Genomic DNA, 16815 nt, shown 5'->3' with positions numbered 1-16815 from the left:
TCGGACAAGAGTTGCTAGAATATATGCTTCTACTGCAGCTGCTGATTAGGAGAAGAATCCACTGGCTGGATACAACTTCAGCGTGACGTTAGAGGGCAACGGGTGCCGTGTGCATGTTACAAATAAAAGTGAGAGAAAATGTCAGCGTGTGGGAGTATTACACTGTCTCCGAGGAAGATCAGTGACAAGAATGTGGTATTCTGTATGAAAAATAAGTGAAAAGCGTTTATTAATTACGTTTAATTTATGTCGCACAGAATGATTATTTTCGTTGGGCTATGTAAGTACAGAACAATTATTCTCATTGAGCAGACAGGTGTATAGCAGGCGAAAAGAAGGTTTTGAAGTAGTTTTCAAAAAAGGAATCTTGAAAGAAGGTTTTTTTTTTAAGGTTTCATATTTTTGCATGAATCGATTTGTGCTTATTCAAAGAAATGCTACTTTTTTATTATAAAGAGTCCTTGGTGAGTTGTAGCCCTATACAACCGGATGTTTCAGAGCATTTACAGTTCAAGTGGTTTTCTTGAACCAAAAGCAGATTTTTTCCAGAATTTTAAAATCAACTTTTTTATTTATTTATTTATTTTTAATATGGTGTCTTTGTATTATTATTATATCTTTGGCAGCATGAACAATATTTAAATTTCTTGAAAGTAAGAAACAATACAGCCACAAGTGTAATCTGTTTTAAACAGTTTGACAATCATAGACAAAGAGTGAAACATGCTGCACACACAGTGACATAGCTGCGTTTCAGTAAAATCTGTCCTTCACCACTAAATGTATCCCTGTACACCCTAACAGCTGTCCTGATTCTTATAGCACGCACTTTCATCATTGTTCCAATTCAGTCTCCCTGCACTCGTATGGCCCTCCAGTTTGCATTACAATGGAGCGAGCAGAAAAACATTGTGGAAATGCTGGTAAAGCGTATAATTTGGTATGCTGAAATTCTTTTTAGATACATTGTAGGCTCCATTTTAACATTCATTTTAGAGATGTGGACTTTTTCTGCCTAAAATCCCTTCATTTGCCCTGTAAACAGTCTGTGTTTTGACAAAATCTCACACATTTGGTGCATTTATGACATGATGTCTGGCCAATGTTGCATTCCAAGATTGGACTGAAATTTCTGGAAACTTATCTAGTTGTTTGGAGGCTATGTTGTGTAATTGTGTTGTATTTTTGTCCTTTCTGACTTGTTCAGGTTGCACCAGTGAGGAGTCTGTAAGAAAGGTATGTTTCAGCTTTTTCTTTCACAGCAGGGATCAATCTAACTGCTATGAAGGAAGAGATATTTTAAGCCCACCGGTAAACCTGCAGTGGTCCATCTTTCAAAATAAAAATGAAGTGTTACAGCTAAATCAGGGGTAGTAAGTCTTAAATAATAACCCTGAGACTGTCACAGACAAGAAAGGAAGAGAACAAGTAATTATGGACAAAGAAACAAGAAAAACAAGTCCAACCAGTTCCCAGTTCCCATTTCCCACTGGAAATGCTGAAGACTGATGCCTATGTCTTAGTTTCCAAAGGAACAGACCGAGTGGGTGGACAAATTAATAGAAACCAATACTGAGAAAAATGACTTTGAACTGAAAACAAGCATGAAACCCATCCAGGCCTACAACGCACGTATGCATATTAAGTCCATGGCTCACTTCCAACTCAATACAGCCAAACTGTAGAGCTGGACAATATGGCTAAAGGATATTAGCTTGATATTTTAAGACCTGGTGAAATACTCTACAAAAGAATGTTTCTAATCAGAGCTGTAATTCAAAATAATCTGCCTCTAATAAATGCTATTAGATTTGAACAGGACAGTACACACATGATTTCATTCAAGAGTATAAAGTATTTTAATAATGTTTTGACAAATTGAATTACAATTAACATTTTGAATGAAACTAACCTAGTTATGTGTCCAGGCCAGTCCCTCCAGGATCTCTGGGAGTTTTTCTGTGATTATTACAACCCGCAATACCTGTACATGACCCAGAAAACGGAACACATCTACATATATGCTTTCTATACTGTATATGCATATAACATTCATATTTTGAATGTTCCACAATTCCCAAATAAGAGCACACACAATGACATTAGCTGCCACTACTCATATGCCATTATTTTCCATTTCACGATTGTCTTTTTTTTTTTAAATGTGATTACATTTCAGTTGCTTCTGTGGTGACTGTTGAAAAGTTGAATTATCAGATATCTGTCTGCTTCAAAAGTTATAAAAGATTTAAAGTGTCAATCCTTAAGATTTCAGTCCTGGTTTATTGGCAACACCAGGTGGTAACAGCAAATGTGGTTTAATACTACGTCCCAGAATACTGGGGGCAACAAAACAAACTATTGACGTTTTTAATAAAGAAGTCAGGCAATAATTAGCCTTTTTCCATCGTTCTGTGATCTGATTTGATGCTGCACATGGTATGAGTCTGCGAACAGTGAAAGTGAAAGTTAGTTACCTCGCTGAGAAGTGCAGCCATCGCCTGCAGCTCTTCATCTAACAGCTTACTGTGGCTCCTCTTTCTTGTTCCATTACTCCCTGCCAAGCGACAACTTTCGGGTCTGAAAAGTGAAGCCAATGCGGAAGTGCTTTAAACTTGTATTTTATCAAATTTCCAGCAGGGGGTTACTCCACTGGTTGCATAAAGACGTTAGATTGGACAGAAGTCTATGGGAAAATGACCCTACTTTTCACTTGAATTATTACAGTATTATTACATTACTCAGTAAAGATTTTCCATTGGTTACACTTTACTTAAAGGTATCTACATAAGAGTGATTTGACACTTTAATGAACGTGTCATAAACATTATAAACAAGTCATAAACGTTTATGACATAACGCTTCTTTTAGTAAGTGTCATTCGGTTTTTGTCATGACAAGTTATGGTTAGGTTTATGAGTTAGGGTTAGGGTTCATGTGTCATGACTTTGTCATGACAGTGTCATGTGTTCATGACACTCCTACGTAGATACTTTCAAGTAAAGTGTTACCCATTTATTTTTAAAAACGACAATAAAGCAGGGGATGCTTTAGGGCGGGGCTACGCGCCAACCTGTTAATCAGGAAAGAGGCTTAGCATATCTATGGCACTGTGTACATTAAAATAGCCGTGAACTTGTTTGCGTGGTTTCGTTTTCAAACCTTAAGCCTCTTACAATGTGTTTTCAGTTCATGAAAATTAATTGGAACATTTTGGTTGCCTAAAAAATTTCTTGTTTAGCATTCGGTAGCACCTGGCTAACCATAGGTAGCTAGCTAGCGCTAGCTGGTAGTTTAAGGAAAAGTCTGCCAACTTTCAACGAGTTCAACACTCAGCAGTAGAATAACTGGCAAACACAATAAAACAGCCTCAGATGAATAGCATTGCCATTACAAAGCATGCAGGTATTGATTAGGAGGGAGCCCTTTAGAAAACACTTTTGTCCAAGGCAAAAAAAAGAAATATACCTAGTATTAAGCAAAACACTGAGAAACAGAAAAAAATGAAATGGTGTTATGAGTTTTTTGCCCTTGTTCCTGCAACCTGCAGAAAAAAAATGTCCGCTGTCTATTGTTAAACACAGTCGTGAGTCCATAATAGCATTGGCAGCCATCCCATGGGACTCATTAGGACTGACAATTTCTCCACACCGTTGTGTAATAGCTAAGGTGTATGAGACAATTTTACTAATTTTACTGTAGCTGTAGCAGAACCATGTTTCAAGGTGGTTTCATGAATTAAATGAAATTTAAAATTTTAGAAAGTGTGGAGTTTTAGAGACTGTTGTGTGATTGTTGAATTGTGAATGTGTTTTCTTGTCAACAACATATTTGTATTAATATCGTGATATTGATTTCAGCCCTTGTATGTAGTGATTTGTGCTTTACAACTTAACACAACAAACATACGCTTACTTTATTTCACAAATTGTCCCTTGATGATTTTGTGTACAAGCGTAACACTCAAGCAACAATTTAATATTGTCACCATGTTTCTGAGTGCACATTGCAGTCCTGAATTAATGCACGTCAGGCACGAGTGAATAGAGACCACACAAACTGTCCACAGTTAGAATGCAGCCCATGTGCTGACCATGTATAGGTAATGCAAAGCAGACTGGATCTGGGACAAAAATGTGCTATACATTGGACAAAATCTTAAACTTTTCAATGAATCAACTCGAGGAAGATGATAAAACCAGGGTGTCAGTGTACGTGAAGCGAGCCATGAAGTTGTCATCGTGGAAAAACAGTCACAGCATTGAATTGTTTCCAGCTGAAAGAAACCATATAACTTTTAATAGCTTCTAAATCAATAAGATGCACTGAGTGTACAGTAAGTGAGTAACTAAGTGTAAATCAGAATGTCAGGAAGGCCGCAGCAGCTTGTTTATGTGATGCAAATGTCTGATTAACAGTAATGTTCCTGTGATTAAAAATAAAGTCTCCCTATATAACACAAACCATTAACTTAACAGCTGTGTGGCAGATCTTAATAATCTTAAGAGTTAATTGTATTAGGTGCTACATGAGTTTTCTACAAAAAATAACATAACTATTTGTGTTCAGCAACAATTGAATAAAATGAGCCATTGAGACTCTGATTGTTGGAGCTTGTACCTGCAGCCTAAGAGGAGGAGTTCAGGCACTACTCAAGCTGCACAGCAAACTCCTTTGCAGTTTTTTTGGGTAAGAGACAACAGTATATTTCAATTTAGCCCACAGTCAATATTCTTAAAAAAATGACAGTGAGAATGTGATGGGGCTGCAACTAACAATCATTTTCATCATCCGATTCATCTGCAGATTATGTTCTCGATTAATTGAATAAATACTTGGCCTATACAAGATCAGAAAATAATGAAAAACCACATTAACTCACTTAAGTCGAATGTGACGTCCTCAGTCCACAACCCAGAGATATTCAGTTTGTTAAATTGAATATAATCTGATTAATTATCAAAATAATTGCAGATTAATTTCCTGTCGTCCGACTAATTGAGGAGTCGGCAAAAAGTTTCAGCTCTGTGAATGAGGTCCCTATCAACAAAAACAAAATGTGGTTTTCAGTGGTGTTTAACAATGTGGGGATTTACATAGCATTTAATAAAATAAAAAATACCATTGATTTGGAAAGCTTAATAACCACTTTCATAATAATGTGTTATTTGATTGAAATAAATATATAGATACAGGGCCTTAGATCATTTGCCCCTCACCCACTTCTGAAGCCAAATCTACTTCCTTGCATACAATTAAAAAAAATGGTTACACCACTGACTAAGTGCTCCCCTTAAGGATTAATGGTGTTTGCTCAATTTGCATATATTTCTCAGTAAAAAAACTAACTGCTCTCCGCTTTTGGCAACAAAATGTCACTTTGTCATTGTACCAGTTTGTTTTAAACCCCATTTGGATGAGATTAGTTGTATGGGGGGGGGGGGGAGGTCAAATGTAATCGAAACTGGAAGCATGTCTGTAAATTTTGGTCCCATCTGAATCTTGCCATGTCAGTAACTTGTGCAGATTTTAGCGGCCGGCCTAACCAAATAGAGCTGGGCGATATGGAGAAAATCAAATATCACGATATTTCTGACCAAATACCTCGATATTGATACCGCAACGATATTGTAGTGTTGACTATTGGTGCTTTCACCAAATATTTACACAATGAGATTTTTGATGAATAATCATCAGTAATATGGATATAATAACTAAGTGGGCAAAGGCAAATAATAGAACAGCTAGAACAGCCTGGTAAATTCATAAAATTACATCACTTTACTGTAACGCAGCCTTTAAAACCAGGAAAAGACAACACCTATATTACAATATCCAAAATCTAAGACGATATCTAGTCTCATATGACAATATCGATATAATTTCAATATATTGGCCAGCTCTACACCCAAATAACCTCTGATAAAGCCTCAGCTAGTTCCATCCGAAATCACAACTCTGAGATAATTTGCAAATAATGTGTCATTTCTTGTGGGGGGGTGGGAGGGACTCTGCACACTCTCGTCTGGCCTTAACCCCAAACTGACATCACTCTGGTCCAGATGCAACCTTTCGTTTCCTTTTTCTATTTTGTCATTGTTTAAACAAGTTTGCTGTCAGTTGCGGAAATGATGTTTGATCATTATGATACATCTTTGTTGCGATGGCAGCCCATGAATGGAGACTGATGAAACACATTTGTCCTCGCCTGCGTGTTTTCATTAACATTAACACGTAATGTATTAGCAGTTACTTTATGTACATTTTGCTGAAAACTAATCCAGTCTGAATAGGGCTACAGTGTTTAAACATTAAGCATGGTGTCAATGCATTTCCCCCCAATAAGGTGTGAACATCAACACATCACCTGCTGGAAACGTGTTGAATTAATTTGGTGTGAGTTTAGGTTTGGGGTGATGCTGCTGGGCCACTCATGGTTTCTCTTATAAAAATGTGTTTTTGACATTTGAGAGAGCTGGAGGTATGCAGTGGGTGTGTGAATGTGTTTGTGTGGGGAGTGCTAGAATCATGTGTGGAGGAGGCGAGAAGTGAGGCTGTCAGTGCATTTATAAAGAGACTGATTGAAGAAGAGAAACCTCTCTTTTCCATGTCAGTTTCGAGCTGCTCTCTGCTCCTCTCCGGTGACCCTACTGCTTAACCAACTGCTCTGAGGTCAGCCATATAATTTCAATGCCAAGCCGGATTGGCTACTGAGCCCGGAGTATTAACCTGTGGCCGACTATTAGAGATTGAAACAGACATTTTAGTCATTTTCACCCCATACATTTTCAAATTTGTAATTCAGCTTTTTAGCAGAATACATCTTCAATAAGCCCAAGTACAGTTTGCAAAATGTTGAGGTGGAGAATCTAAAAATGAGTGTACTACCATAAAACATTTCTGCATTGCAATTGTTTGGTGTATGTCAAGATTACCAATGACTAAGTCATATATATATATATATATATATATATATATATATATATATATATATATATATGCCAGTCAGAGCTGAAACAATTAGTCGTTTAATCGAAAGAAAATTAAAATACTTAAATTAAAATTAAACTAAAACTATTTTGATAATCATTTAAATACTTTTTGAAGCAAAAATAGCATTAAATCACTGGTTCCAATTTCTCAAGTGTGAATATTTTCAATCTTCAATTATACCAAAGTGTATATTAGGGCTTTTGGATAATTTGAAGACATCATGTTGGAAAAGCTTATTGACAAAGCAATTATACAAATAAACAACAGTTAAACCGATGATGAAAATAATAATAAGTTGCAGCCCCTAAGTCATCCCCAATATTGCTTTTAATGGATGAAGTAGACAGAGATAATAATAGTAGTGAGTTTCATTATTCAGTTGACAGGTGATTTCAACTACAAACCTTGACAGAAACATCCACTTTGTGCCTTTTTTCAAGTGCCTGCTCCTCCGCACGGCTCCTTTTTGAAGACTGTAACACCCCACCCTCTCTTCATTTGGCTTGACACTAACCTGGTTGTTCAGTCTGGGTCGTCTTTGTTCTCCTCACTTTACTAAGCTTCTTTACTCACCCCTCTCTGTTTCTCCATGTCCATCTGCCCGCTGGCACTCTATCTTATCTACTGCCTCAATCATTTGGCCAAGAGCTGCTGAACACACCAACGGTTTTGCTCTCTCTCTTTCAATAAAATAGTGAATCATTGCACCTTTGAGAGGTTTTCTGTTTGGGCTTTTTGAGCTGCACTAAAGAACATTTTCTCTTTTCAGACGTCTTCGTTTAATGTAGAGCCATTTATTCTGAAAACAAAGAAGACATAAAAGCTGCAATTAGAGTTTTGCATATTTAAATGTTACAGGAAGTCATTCTGACCCACACCTAAACAGAAGATGTAAGAAGTTCCGTGATCTATTACCAGCTTATAAATATCTGTTGACACAAATTATTTATAGGCACTGAATCAGGCTGTAATTAAGAAGGAAAAAGTAGCACACACCAGCTCATACGAAGTAATCCAAAGGCACATTTCCCTAAAAATAAAACTAGAGCTGAATTGATTAGCCAATTAATCGATTAGTCAGTCAATGGGAATATTTACAGTTTTTCTTTAATAATACACTAAATATATTTTTGTCGGACAAAACAAGAGATTTGAAGATGTCACCTTGGACTCTGGGAAAGTTTTTCACAGTTTTTGTACATTTTAATCCAAACAACTAATTGAGAAAATAATCTGTTGATTAACCAATAATGAAAATATTTTGTTAGTTGCAGCCCCAAAGCAAACCATGCAACAAACTGTACATCAAAATGCAGCAAAGCAACATAATTTCTTATGACATCTCTAATCACGTCTTTTTGTGTTGCTATGAAAAGAATCATTCAAAAAGCATAAAAGGCTTTGTTTAGGATATATTTTTGCTCTCAAGTTAAGGACTTTTCTCAGTGAATCAATTGGTCCAAAAATAGAATAAAATGTCCAAATGTCAATCACAATTTTCCAAATTACAAACAAATGTTCAAAGTGCTTGTTTTGTCCAGTCAACAGTTCAAAACCAATTTATATATATCCATTGACTCAAAATGACATTGATTATCCAAATAGTTGTTGATCGATTAATCGACTACTCATTGCAGATCTCCTGTCATCAAAAAAGCAAAACAACAGGTTTGTTTAGGATATTGTGTTGCTCGTAAGAGTCAATTGGTCTATAAAATATAATTTTGCTTAACAAAATGACTTAATTTTCTGTCGATCATCGGTTGAGAAAACTTTATTGTTTCTTTGTGTGCTGTAAACCACAGTTTACCACCTGTTTATCGTAATGTGCGTGTCTTATCAGCTCTGTGTTGAGAAAACACTGCAGACTGAGCTCGGTGTTAGCCCATCTCTGTTTCTGGCAGTTGATGGCAAGTTCACTACATCTCTGGTGGAGCCAAGGAAATGACATCATGTCCCTGTAGGGGTTGAAAGTGCAGTCCTGACAAGACTGTCATGACAAAAGAGTTCCTTGGGAACATCAGGGTGCACCGAGGACAGTGTCTGGAGGCTGTATTTTCTTAGTTCTTGCAGTTCCCATCTCCCACTTCTAACCCATCAACCATTTTCTGATGTTTGAAATTCCCCTCTCACATGTGTGACGTTTTTGCCCTGAATGTGGTTCATGGGGGCGAGGCAGAAAGTTCTTCAAATTAGCAGTTATTCAAAGGGTGGAAGAAGAATCATTGTGTTGGCAAGTTCCAGCTCAACATCTCTATTTCACTTGTAGGTTTTCAGCTTACACTTGGACTTGCGCATTAGTTTTGTTTCGGCCTTACTTGATATGTATGTATGCGCTCTTTATCTCTCTCTTCTCGGTGTTGACAATTGAAAATAAATTAACATTCCTGGGCTTTATTTTTGTCTTTTCTAAGCCTGTGGAGAAAACTTGGAGGCGCACCCAGGAGGTCAGGCCATACTCACAGGCTGTCAATCCTCCACAGTGACCCTACCACCCCCTTTTTTCTCCCCCTTCCATTCTTCTCCTCCTCTGCTTTCCTTCTCCCATCCATTTAGTCCGTCCCGGCTTAGAAACTCCCAAACTCCCCCCTTCTCTCACTCGCTCTTTCACTGGACACCTCTCCAGCTTGAGTGAGGCAGACACAAGCTTTGTCAAAGGAGACTCACATTCATTCAGCCTGCTGTTGCACACAGCCTTGTATTTCATGTGAAGACATGTGGGCTGTCTCCTTCTATCCATTTATTTTAATTATGTTTTAATTGCTTTCCGTCCTCTTTTAAATGCTTGCTTATTATTTCTATCAGGCTGATGTGAAAAATTGGCTGTGGACTGTGATTCTCTCCATTATCTTAACTGATGATAGATTTCTCTCCTTGGGTTTCCACTGTGTATGTATGGCACACAAAAGAAAAACAGATGTCGCGAATGTTTGCGTATCATTTTTCATTTCATTGGTGGTTTTCCTGTGGTCTTGTTTCCAGAAAGACATACTGTTAATAGAGAGAGAAAACCTGGGGGAATATATACTTGTATTTTTTTTAGAGGAGCTGAAGGCGCAGTAGAAAATGAATAACTTTTATTAAGTCAGTGGTCTTCTGGTGTATATTAAATGTTTGAGCTCATTAGATTTAGTGTAGGTGGTGACAGTTACTCATAACTGTGTACCTTTTTTTTTTTTTAACAAATGTGCCTCATAATGATCATTATGCGAAGATCGCTGGCCGAGAAACAAGTAACCTCAATTCCCAGGCTTGGGGGGGTGGATAGTAGATAATTCCTTAGCACAATATTGGAGGGGTTAACGATGCCTCAGTTACCTCTTAAAATCATTTTCTGCTTGAGAACATCTTAGCCCCCCACAACCATCATCCCCCTGTCCCCTGATGTGAAATTATGATACGTCTGTCAGTGCTTGTGTAAAGCATCTTAATGTTAATCGCCTAATCCTTTTATCTCTAGTCCGGACTGATTCAGTGCAGAAATCCCACCAAACAAAACAGTGTTTTTAGGAAGATGAGCATGGCTGTGTCCTCCACCAGCTTAAGGGAGAAAGGAGACATGTTACTCAGCGGGGCAACGGCTGATCAGGAGAAAGAATCCCCGGGGTGGTGAGGGCAAGTCTGCATCCGCGAGGCCTGGCAGGCTCTCGCCCCCTGGTGTCTGGAGGGGCTGAGTGGCTCAGCAGGCCCAGCAGGCCAGAATGGCAAGGGATGTCCCCCCAACAGTTTCCAATCTCCTCCTGTCAACCACCATTATGGTTACTCCATGGCCCCAGGCCTAATATTTGCAGAAGATTAATGGCTAAGGAAGAAGTCATGTACTGTATGTCTATGGAGATTTTGTGCTCTGCCCAATATTAAACTGGTGGCAGTCTCGTTAGAAGGCTTGAGAGTGTGAGCAGCCTCAGTAGATGTGGTACGAGACTTCCCACACAGAAGAGCTTGCGCCATCCAATTCGGTCTTATCTGATCTGCTACGGCGCCACTGGCAGATAAACAACTGGAAGACAAATATAACCACAATTCCTATAAAAACCACCCAAGTTGTACTGATAAATTATAAGTTAGGTGTATGTGTGTTTCCTTGGCACAGACTGTGCTGCACAACTGCTCGGCCAGGGTGACCGCAAATGAAAATAAACAATCTCAGCCTGCTAGGTGCAGATCCAGTGGGCCGTTTTTTCAGCTATTATCCTCCGACCAGGTGTCAGTGATCTATAGAATCCATCCCAAAGTGACTAAAATTATTACTCAGTACGCTAATGTGAAAGCTTCCCATGTTTTGTGGGTTCTCATGTTGCCAAAAATATCCGAGCGCATTAGTGGGGCTCGGAGACCGATCAGAGCAGACTGCTGTGCTGCTAAAATTTAGGTTCATTATGAAGTAATCAGGGTAGTTGACAAGTGGCTCTGGAGGAGCGGCATTCAGAGACGGGAAACATTCACTCTCCTCTGCATAGCGACGGCTACCAAGAGACGGATCCTGTTTACAATATGTATCTGTGTGTGTGTGTGTGTGTGTGTGTGTGTGTGTGTGTGTGTGTGTGTGTGTGTGTGCATTGGGGAAATGCTGGATGGTAAGCACATGGGACTAAACAAGATACAATATATTGGTATGTGTGTGTGTTTACATGTAAGTGTGTGGATGCTGTCTCTGCATGTGTGTCCATGTCTTCAGAAGTGCATGTGTCATTGGTATTATGTGTGTGTGTTGTGTATGTGTGTGTGTGTGTGTGTGTGTGTGTGTGTTGTGTATGTGTGGCATTTCACATGACACAACACATCCCTCCTCGGTGTTTGACTTTGGTAAGCAGCTTATCTGTCTGGTGTGTTAGTCCGTCTCAGGCTCTAACCTTTTGCTGCTTTTGCACACAAAGGGCTGTTTTTGCCACCCCTTGATAAGGAAGGAGACAAAAGTCGCTCTCAAAGCAGCTGTGTCTCTAATGGCGTCCTGTGTGAACGTGTTGCTAGAGCGACAAGCTTTCTCCTGCGGGATCCGGGAGTAAATGAGGGAGGTGGAACATGGAAGATTGGGAGAATGAGGCAGTGTGAACATTGTATTGTAACGTTGCAAAGTGCTGAGAACCAGACACCCTGTCTGCTTTGTTTTAATGTCAAACATTTGTGATGAAAGTTTTAATATTTCTGTGAAACTTAAAAAAAAAGCTTTTGTTTTTTATATCAAACAGCAGTCAGGGATTTTGTTTTCATGGTGGTTAGATTCATGACTACATTTAATTTAGTGCAAGGCATACGTGTAGAATCCAGTTAAAAAATGGCACACCTGAGGCTGTAATGATACTAATGATAACCTTCCATTTCCTCAGTTTTTATGCTCTTTCCGCTCCCTTTTTTCCAGATGAGAAGATGACCTGTGATGCTTCTCCGAGAACTACTGATCGTTGACATCGCTCCAGATTTCCACTCTCCCACTGCAACACACTGAAACACTATTATTAGCCAAAAGGCTCCCTGGATTGTCTGCATACAGCGCACAATGGCCTCTGCACTGTGGAGGTGTCCGATGTTTCGCTGCCTCGTCCTCCTCCTCTTTTGCTTTCACTGTTCACAAGGTGAGTAACCATGGAGTTGAGTGGCAGAAAGTGTTAATGTGATTCTCGTCATACTTTCAAAGAGTCACTCATCAATCAGCTTATGAATGTGTGGAATTTAATCACACATATTCTTTGACGTGTGATAATAGTTCTTCTTCTTCAGTGGTTTTACCCTTGGAGTGTGAAAAATGTGTTTCAAAGACTTTGTACTGAACTCATTGAATATCGCTGCCAACCCACGGGCACTATCTTCTAATATTCACTTCCAGAACAACACTTAACTGTTGTGTTTGAGTGTACTTTGAGCTACTGGAGCCGTAGAGAATAGATGCATTTTTTTTTTTTCCTGAGCAGCCAGTGTACCTGAAAGCATCAAAAGCAATGCACTTGATTCAGTGCCAGACTTGGGAACTGGGAAAGTATGTGTCAGTGTTTTTAATTGTCTGCAATGAGATCCCAAGGCTCTTTTTTGGTTCCTTCCTTCACTTTTGATGAGTACATTTGGCTGTAATTACAAGTATTGTCACAAAACACTCCCGTCTGTTACATGCCCATCAAAACCACTGATGTTGGTATGTCTGCTTAATGATAATCATTACATTTTTTTCCCCATTCAGTCCCATTGTGCCGGGAAACAAAGTAACCCCAAATCACATGCTTGTGTGCCAAGCATTGATTACAGATAGATAGTTGAAGCACATTATTTTGGGGGCTTCCTTTTCAATTTGGATTTTGCCCTTTTTCTCCCTCTTGCTGTTTCTCTTCTAGTTGTATTTTAGGTCTGGCGTGGTGTGGTGTACAGTTTGTTAACAAATATAGAGTGCTATGGAGCAGGCCATCCCTGCAGTCTTTCAAGCAGAAATGCATTTTTTTTTGTAGATTAATAATTTTAGATAATATATAAAAGTCTTACTGAGGCATTTGAAGAATTGCCCTCTGATGTGGCCTGGCTTAGAAACTGAATTGAATAGTCCTGTTGGATTTCATAAAGAGGAATACTGCTTTGGTATGCAGCAAGTTCAGGTTTTGGGTTTCAGTGAATGCGAGGGCTCTCAGGCCTAAGAATGCATATTATTTGCCATCCATCAATAAAGGAATGCATGTGTGTGTGGGTCCCTCTGAAAACAATATCTGATTCTATCCACATGCCACTCACCTCCAGCCTGTCCAGCCCTAGGGCCTGCATCCCAGCGCTTATGATCTACGCTTCCATCATAGTGCCAGCACCGAAAACTACTTGATAATTACCTCCTGTCCCTCACCAGGAGAGAGTATAATCAGGTTATAGCTTTCACCCAAAACATTCCTCATGCTATGAAAATGCTCATTGACATAGCTGAAAAGAAAGGTATTTTTCTCTCTCCTGGTATTAACTTTCCTGGCTAGTTGGAAAAATGAACACCAGTCGGGCCTCTGTTTTGACTAACGTTATCAATTTGTGCAAAATTAAATGCTAGCAGGCATTCAGTTAAAGTTAAAATCCTTTAAGCGGCTATAGTCAATATTTCTATATTATGTATCAAAAAAGTGTATATTATGTATCAAAGAGTCATAGTGAAGAACCTACAGATGGAGTATCAATGAATTATCAACTGAATTTGAAGCTACCCTTGGTTTTATGGAGCTTTGTAGTAAGTTTCAGCTCATTCTTTAACTGTTTTGGTTCAATCTCACCACTCTCAAAGCGTTGTTTAAAGGTAGTGACACACCAAGCAAAAGGCAAAGAACTAGTGGCCACAATGCGTTGCCTCGCGTTGCCTTGCGTCACCTTGAAATAACTCTCCATGGATACATGCAACAATTCAGCGTTGACCCACCTGAATCAGCCAGCGGTAGCCAGGCCCCAAGGAAGAGCCCTCAGCTCTGCAATCAGTTTTGTCCAGTGGGAACTCACAGTATTGCAACAATAAATTTCCCTGCAGCCCAAAAAGGATTTCCCCATAGGCCACCATTGTAAACGAGACGTCTCTAAAACTGTTGATAAGGCACCTCAACCTGCAAACCAGGTCAGTTATGACTCTTTCTATTCAGAATTTTTAAACCATGGATTTTTTATATTTGAAAACTTCCCTCTAGCCGAAAAAAAGCGATTTAAAAACCTGTGACGTCACCACAATGTAAAGTCTATGGGCTCAGTGGGAACTCACGGGTGGGGCCAGCAGGAGAAACACTACTGCTCATATTCAGTGGGCCGTATATATACCCGGAAGCTTAGAAATTGTTTTTCCGTATGTGCCAGGCGAGCAACTCCATTGAACTGAATAGGCGCTATTTTGGGATCCGGTATCCAGTTAAAATAATACATCCATGGCGGTAGTGTGGATTCTACAGTCCCTCTGCCTCACTCCCAGCTGGGAGATGGCTAGCTAGCTTGTCCATCTCCCATGCTGTCATCTGCCTCTCGGCAAAGAAGTCTCTACAAAGGGACTGAGCAGATCGCTGTACCAGTTTTCAGGAAAAAGCTCTAAAAACCCACTGTCGCTGCCTGCTCAGCACAAAACAGCAGACCGACACAGTTAGCGACTAGCTGGTGAACATAGTAGAGCATTTAGCAGCAAAAGAGACAGATATTTCCCTCAGGAGTTGATAGTGTAAAAACCGAGCTAGAAAAGAGTAATTATTTGACTTGAATTCACCTTGTTGCCAGAAATAAGACTCTAAATGAATATTAATGTTGTTCTGTGTAGCTGCTGGAACTGTTTGCCATATCAACTTAAAAAGTGATGGTGTGTTGTTGTAAAAGCAGCCCTGTGTTTTGCCAGTTGAATGCTTTTAATGTGAAGTAGTAAGGTAGGAAATGTTCTGTTTGCAATGGCAGTAACTTACAGCTTTGATATGGGGTAAAGAAAGTGAGCAGTAAACAGTGATGTTGTTATCAATGAGATAACAGTAAAAACAGTAATGCTACATTACAATCTTGCTTCATTTTTCTGTTCAATCTTTTATGTGTGTGAAGGCAATTTGAATCCAGAACGAATGTCGGAAATGGGGTTGGATGGGATCAAAATATCTAACTTTAAAGACTGTATATATAATATAATGTATAATGGTGCAGGGAAAACATCACAAGGACACTTCTAAATTCTCCGTATATGCTATTTCTTGTTTTCAATATTTGCACTCCATTTCTTCTTCATCCATGTGCTGTTAAATAAGTATATAAAATGACGCTCCTGCTAGAGTAAACTAGGTCATGCAGGTATCAGATTTGTTTTAGATGTTTCAGACCGCCCAGTCTGCAGATATGAAAGAAGACGACCATTCAAAGGAAGCAGCCACAAAGGTGGGTCAAGTGCACAGGCACATACCTGCTGTGACTGAATGAGAGCTGTTATCTGAGTCTTTAAAGTAAAGAAAGCCAGATTTAGGGGGATTATGTCGTAAAGTCTACTGTCAACGCTTTTAGCTGGCTGTTGTGTTTAAATGCCAAAGAGAGAGCAGGCACTTTGGTTTTCATATCTAAATATTACACAAAAGGAAAATGTAAAAGATGAAATGGTTAGTCTCATATCTGCACAGACTGGGAACAGAGTGAAGAGGCAGTGTTTGTTTAGGTCTGAGAAAGTGTTCCAGCATGGGCAGAGTGGGCAAATGACGGACATTAATATGCAGTTTTTTGAATAATCAAGTCAGAAGAAACAGAATCATGTATAAGGAAAAAGGCAAAAAGGAGCAAAAAAGATTTTCTGCTCTTGTTTTTTTTTCTTTTAGTTTTGAGCCCCCCGCTGTTTTGGATAACACACTGCACATTTCTCTCAAAGGGAGATTGTGAAATATTCCTTGGTTGAACATACCAGCATGCTTGTGTTTCTCCCCAAAAGGTTGTAAAGGTTAACAATACGTCTCAGCACAATATTTGTCTCAAGCAGTGCCATACATTGTGCTGATGGAGGACCCTCCCTCGTGCCTCACTGGCATTTCCAGTCCTGGGGTTAACTGAATGGGGAAGCTATTGTGCTCTAACTCCTCTCTGGCCCCTGGCCATACACATCCAGTCTGTCATCCATTGATATGCTTCGCTTGCCATTTTATAATTCATATTGAATGCTGCGGATCTATGGCAGGGTCATCATGAATTATCAGCTAAACCATGGGAGATTCACAGATGACTGGTCAATCTATGTGTTAAGAACAAGCACAGAAAAACAAAAAAAATCTTATACTATATTAGTCTTGTATGAAATTTGCCAACTGGAAGTATGTCAAGAAATAAGGCAGGGGTTCATCATATGGATTGAATGGATTTTCTTGCCACATGGAGACGGAT

At 39.2% G+C, this 16815-nt stretch overlaps 1 protein-coding gene across 4 annotated transcripts in view; it reads left to right on the top strand.

Annotated features, from left to right (window-relative positions):
- The window catches only part of adgrl2b.1 (adhesion G protein-coupled receptor L2b, tandem duplicate 1), an 85740-nt gene that overhangs the window by 7772 nt on the left and 61153 nt on the right, over positions 1 to 16815 (top strand). For 3 of the 4 annotated variants that reach the window (XM_028592651.1, XM_028592648.1, XM_028592652.1), the window contains exon 2: positions 12353 to 12566. In XM_028592651.1, coding sequence (XP_028448452.1) covers positions 12491 to 12566 — 76 coding nt within the window. In that variant the 5' untranslated portion in view covers positions 12353 to 12490. Of the gene's footprint in view, positions 1 to 1207; positions 1237 to 12352; positions 12567 to 16815 lie in introns of all 4 variants that reach the window. The other variant, XM_028592649.1, reaches the window with a different exon arrangement.

The sequence above is a fragment of the Perca flavescens genome, chromosome 12 (assembly GCF_004354835.1).
Source record: "Perca flavescens isolate YP-PL-M2 chromosome 12, PFLA_1.0, whole genome shotgun sequence".
Lineage (NCBI taxonomy): Eukaryota > Metazoa > Chordata > Actinopteri > Perciformes > Percidae > Perca > Perca flavescens.
This window is presented reverse-complemented; position numbering and strand designations above follow the sequence as displayed.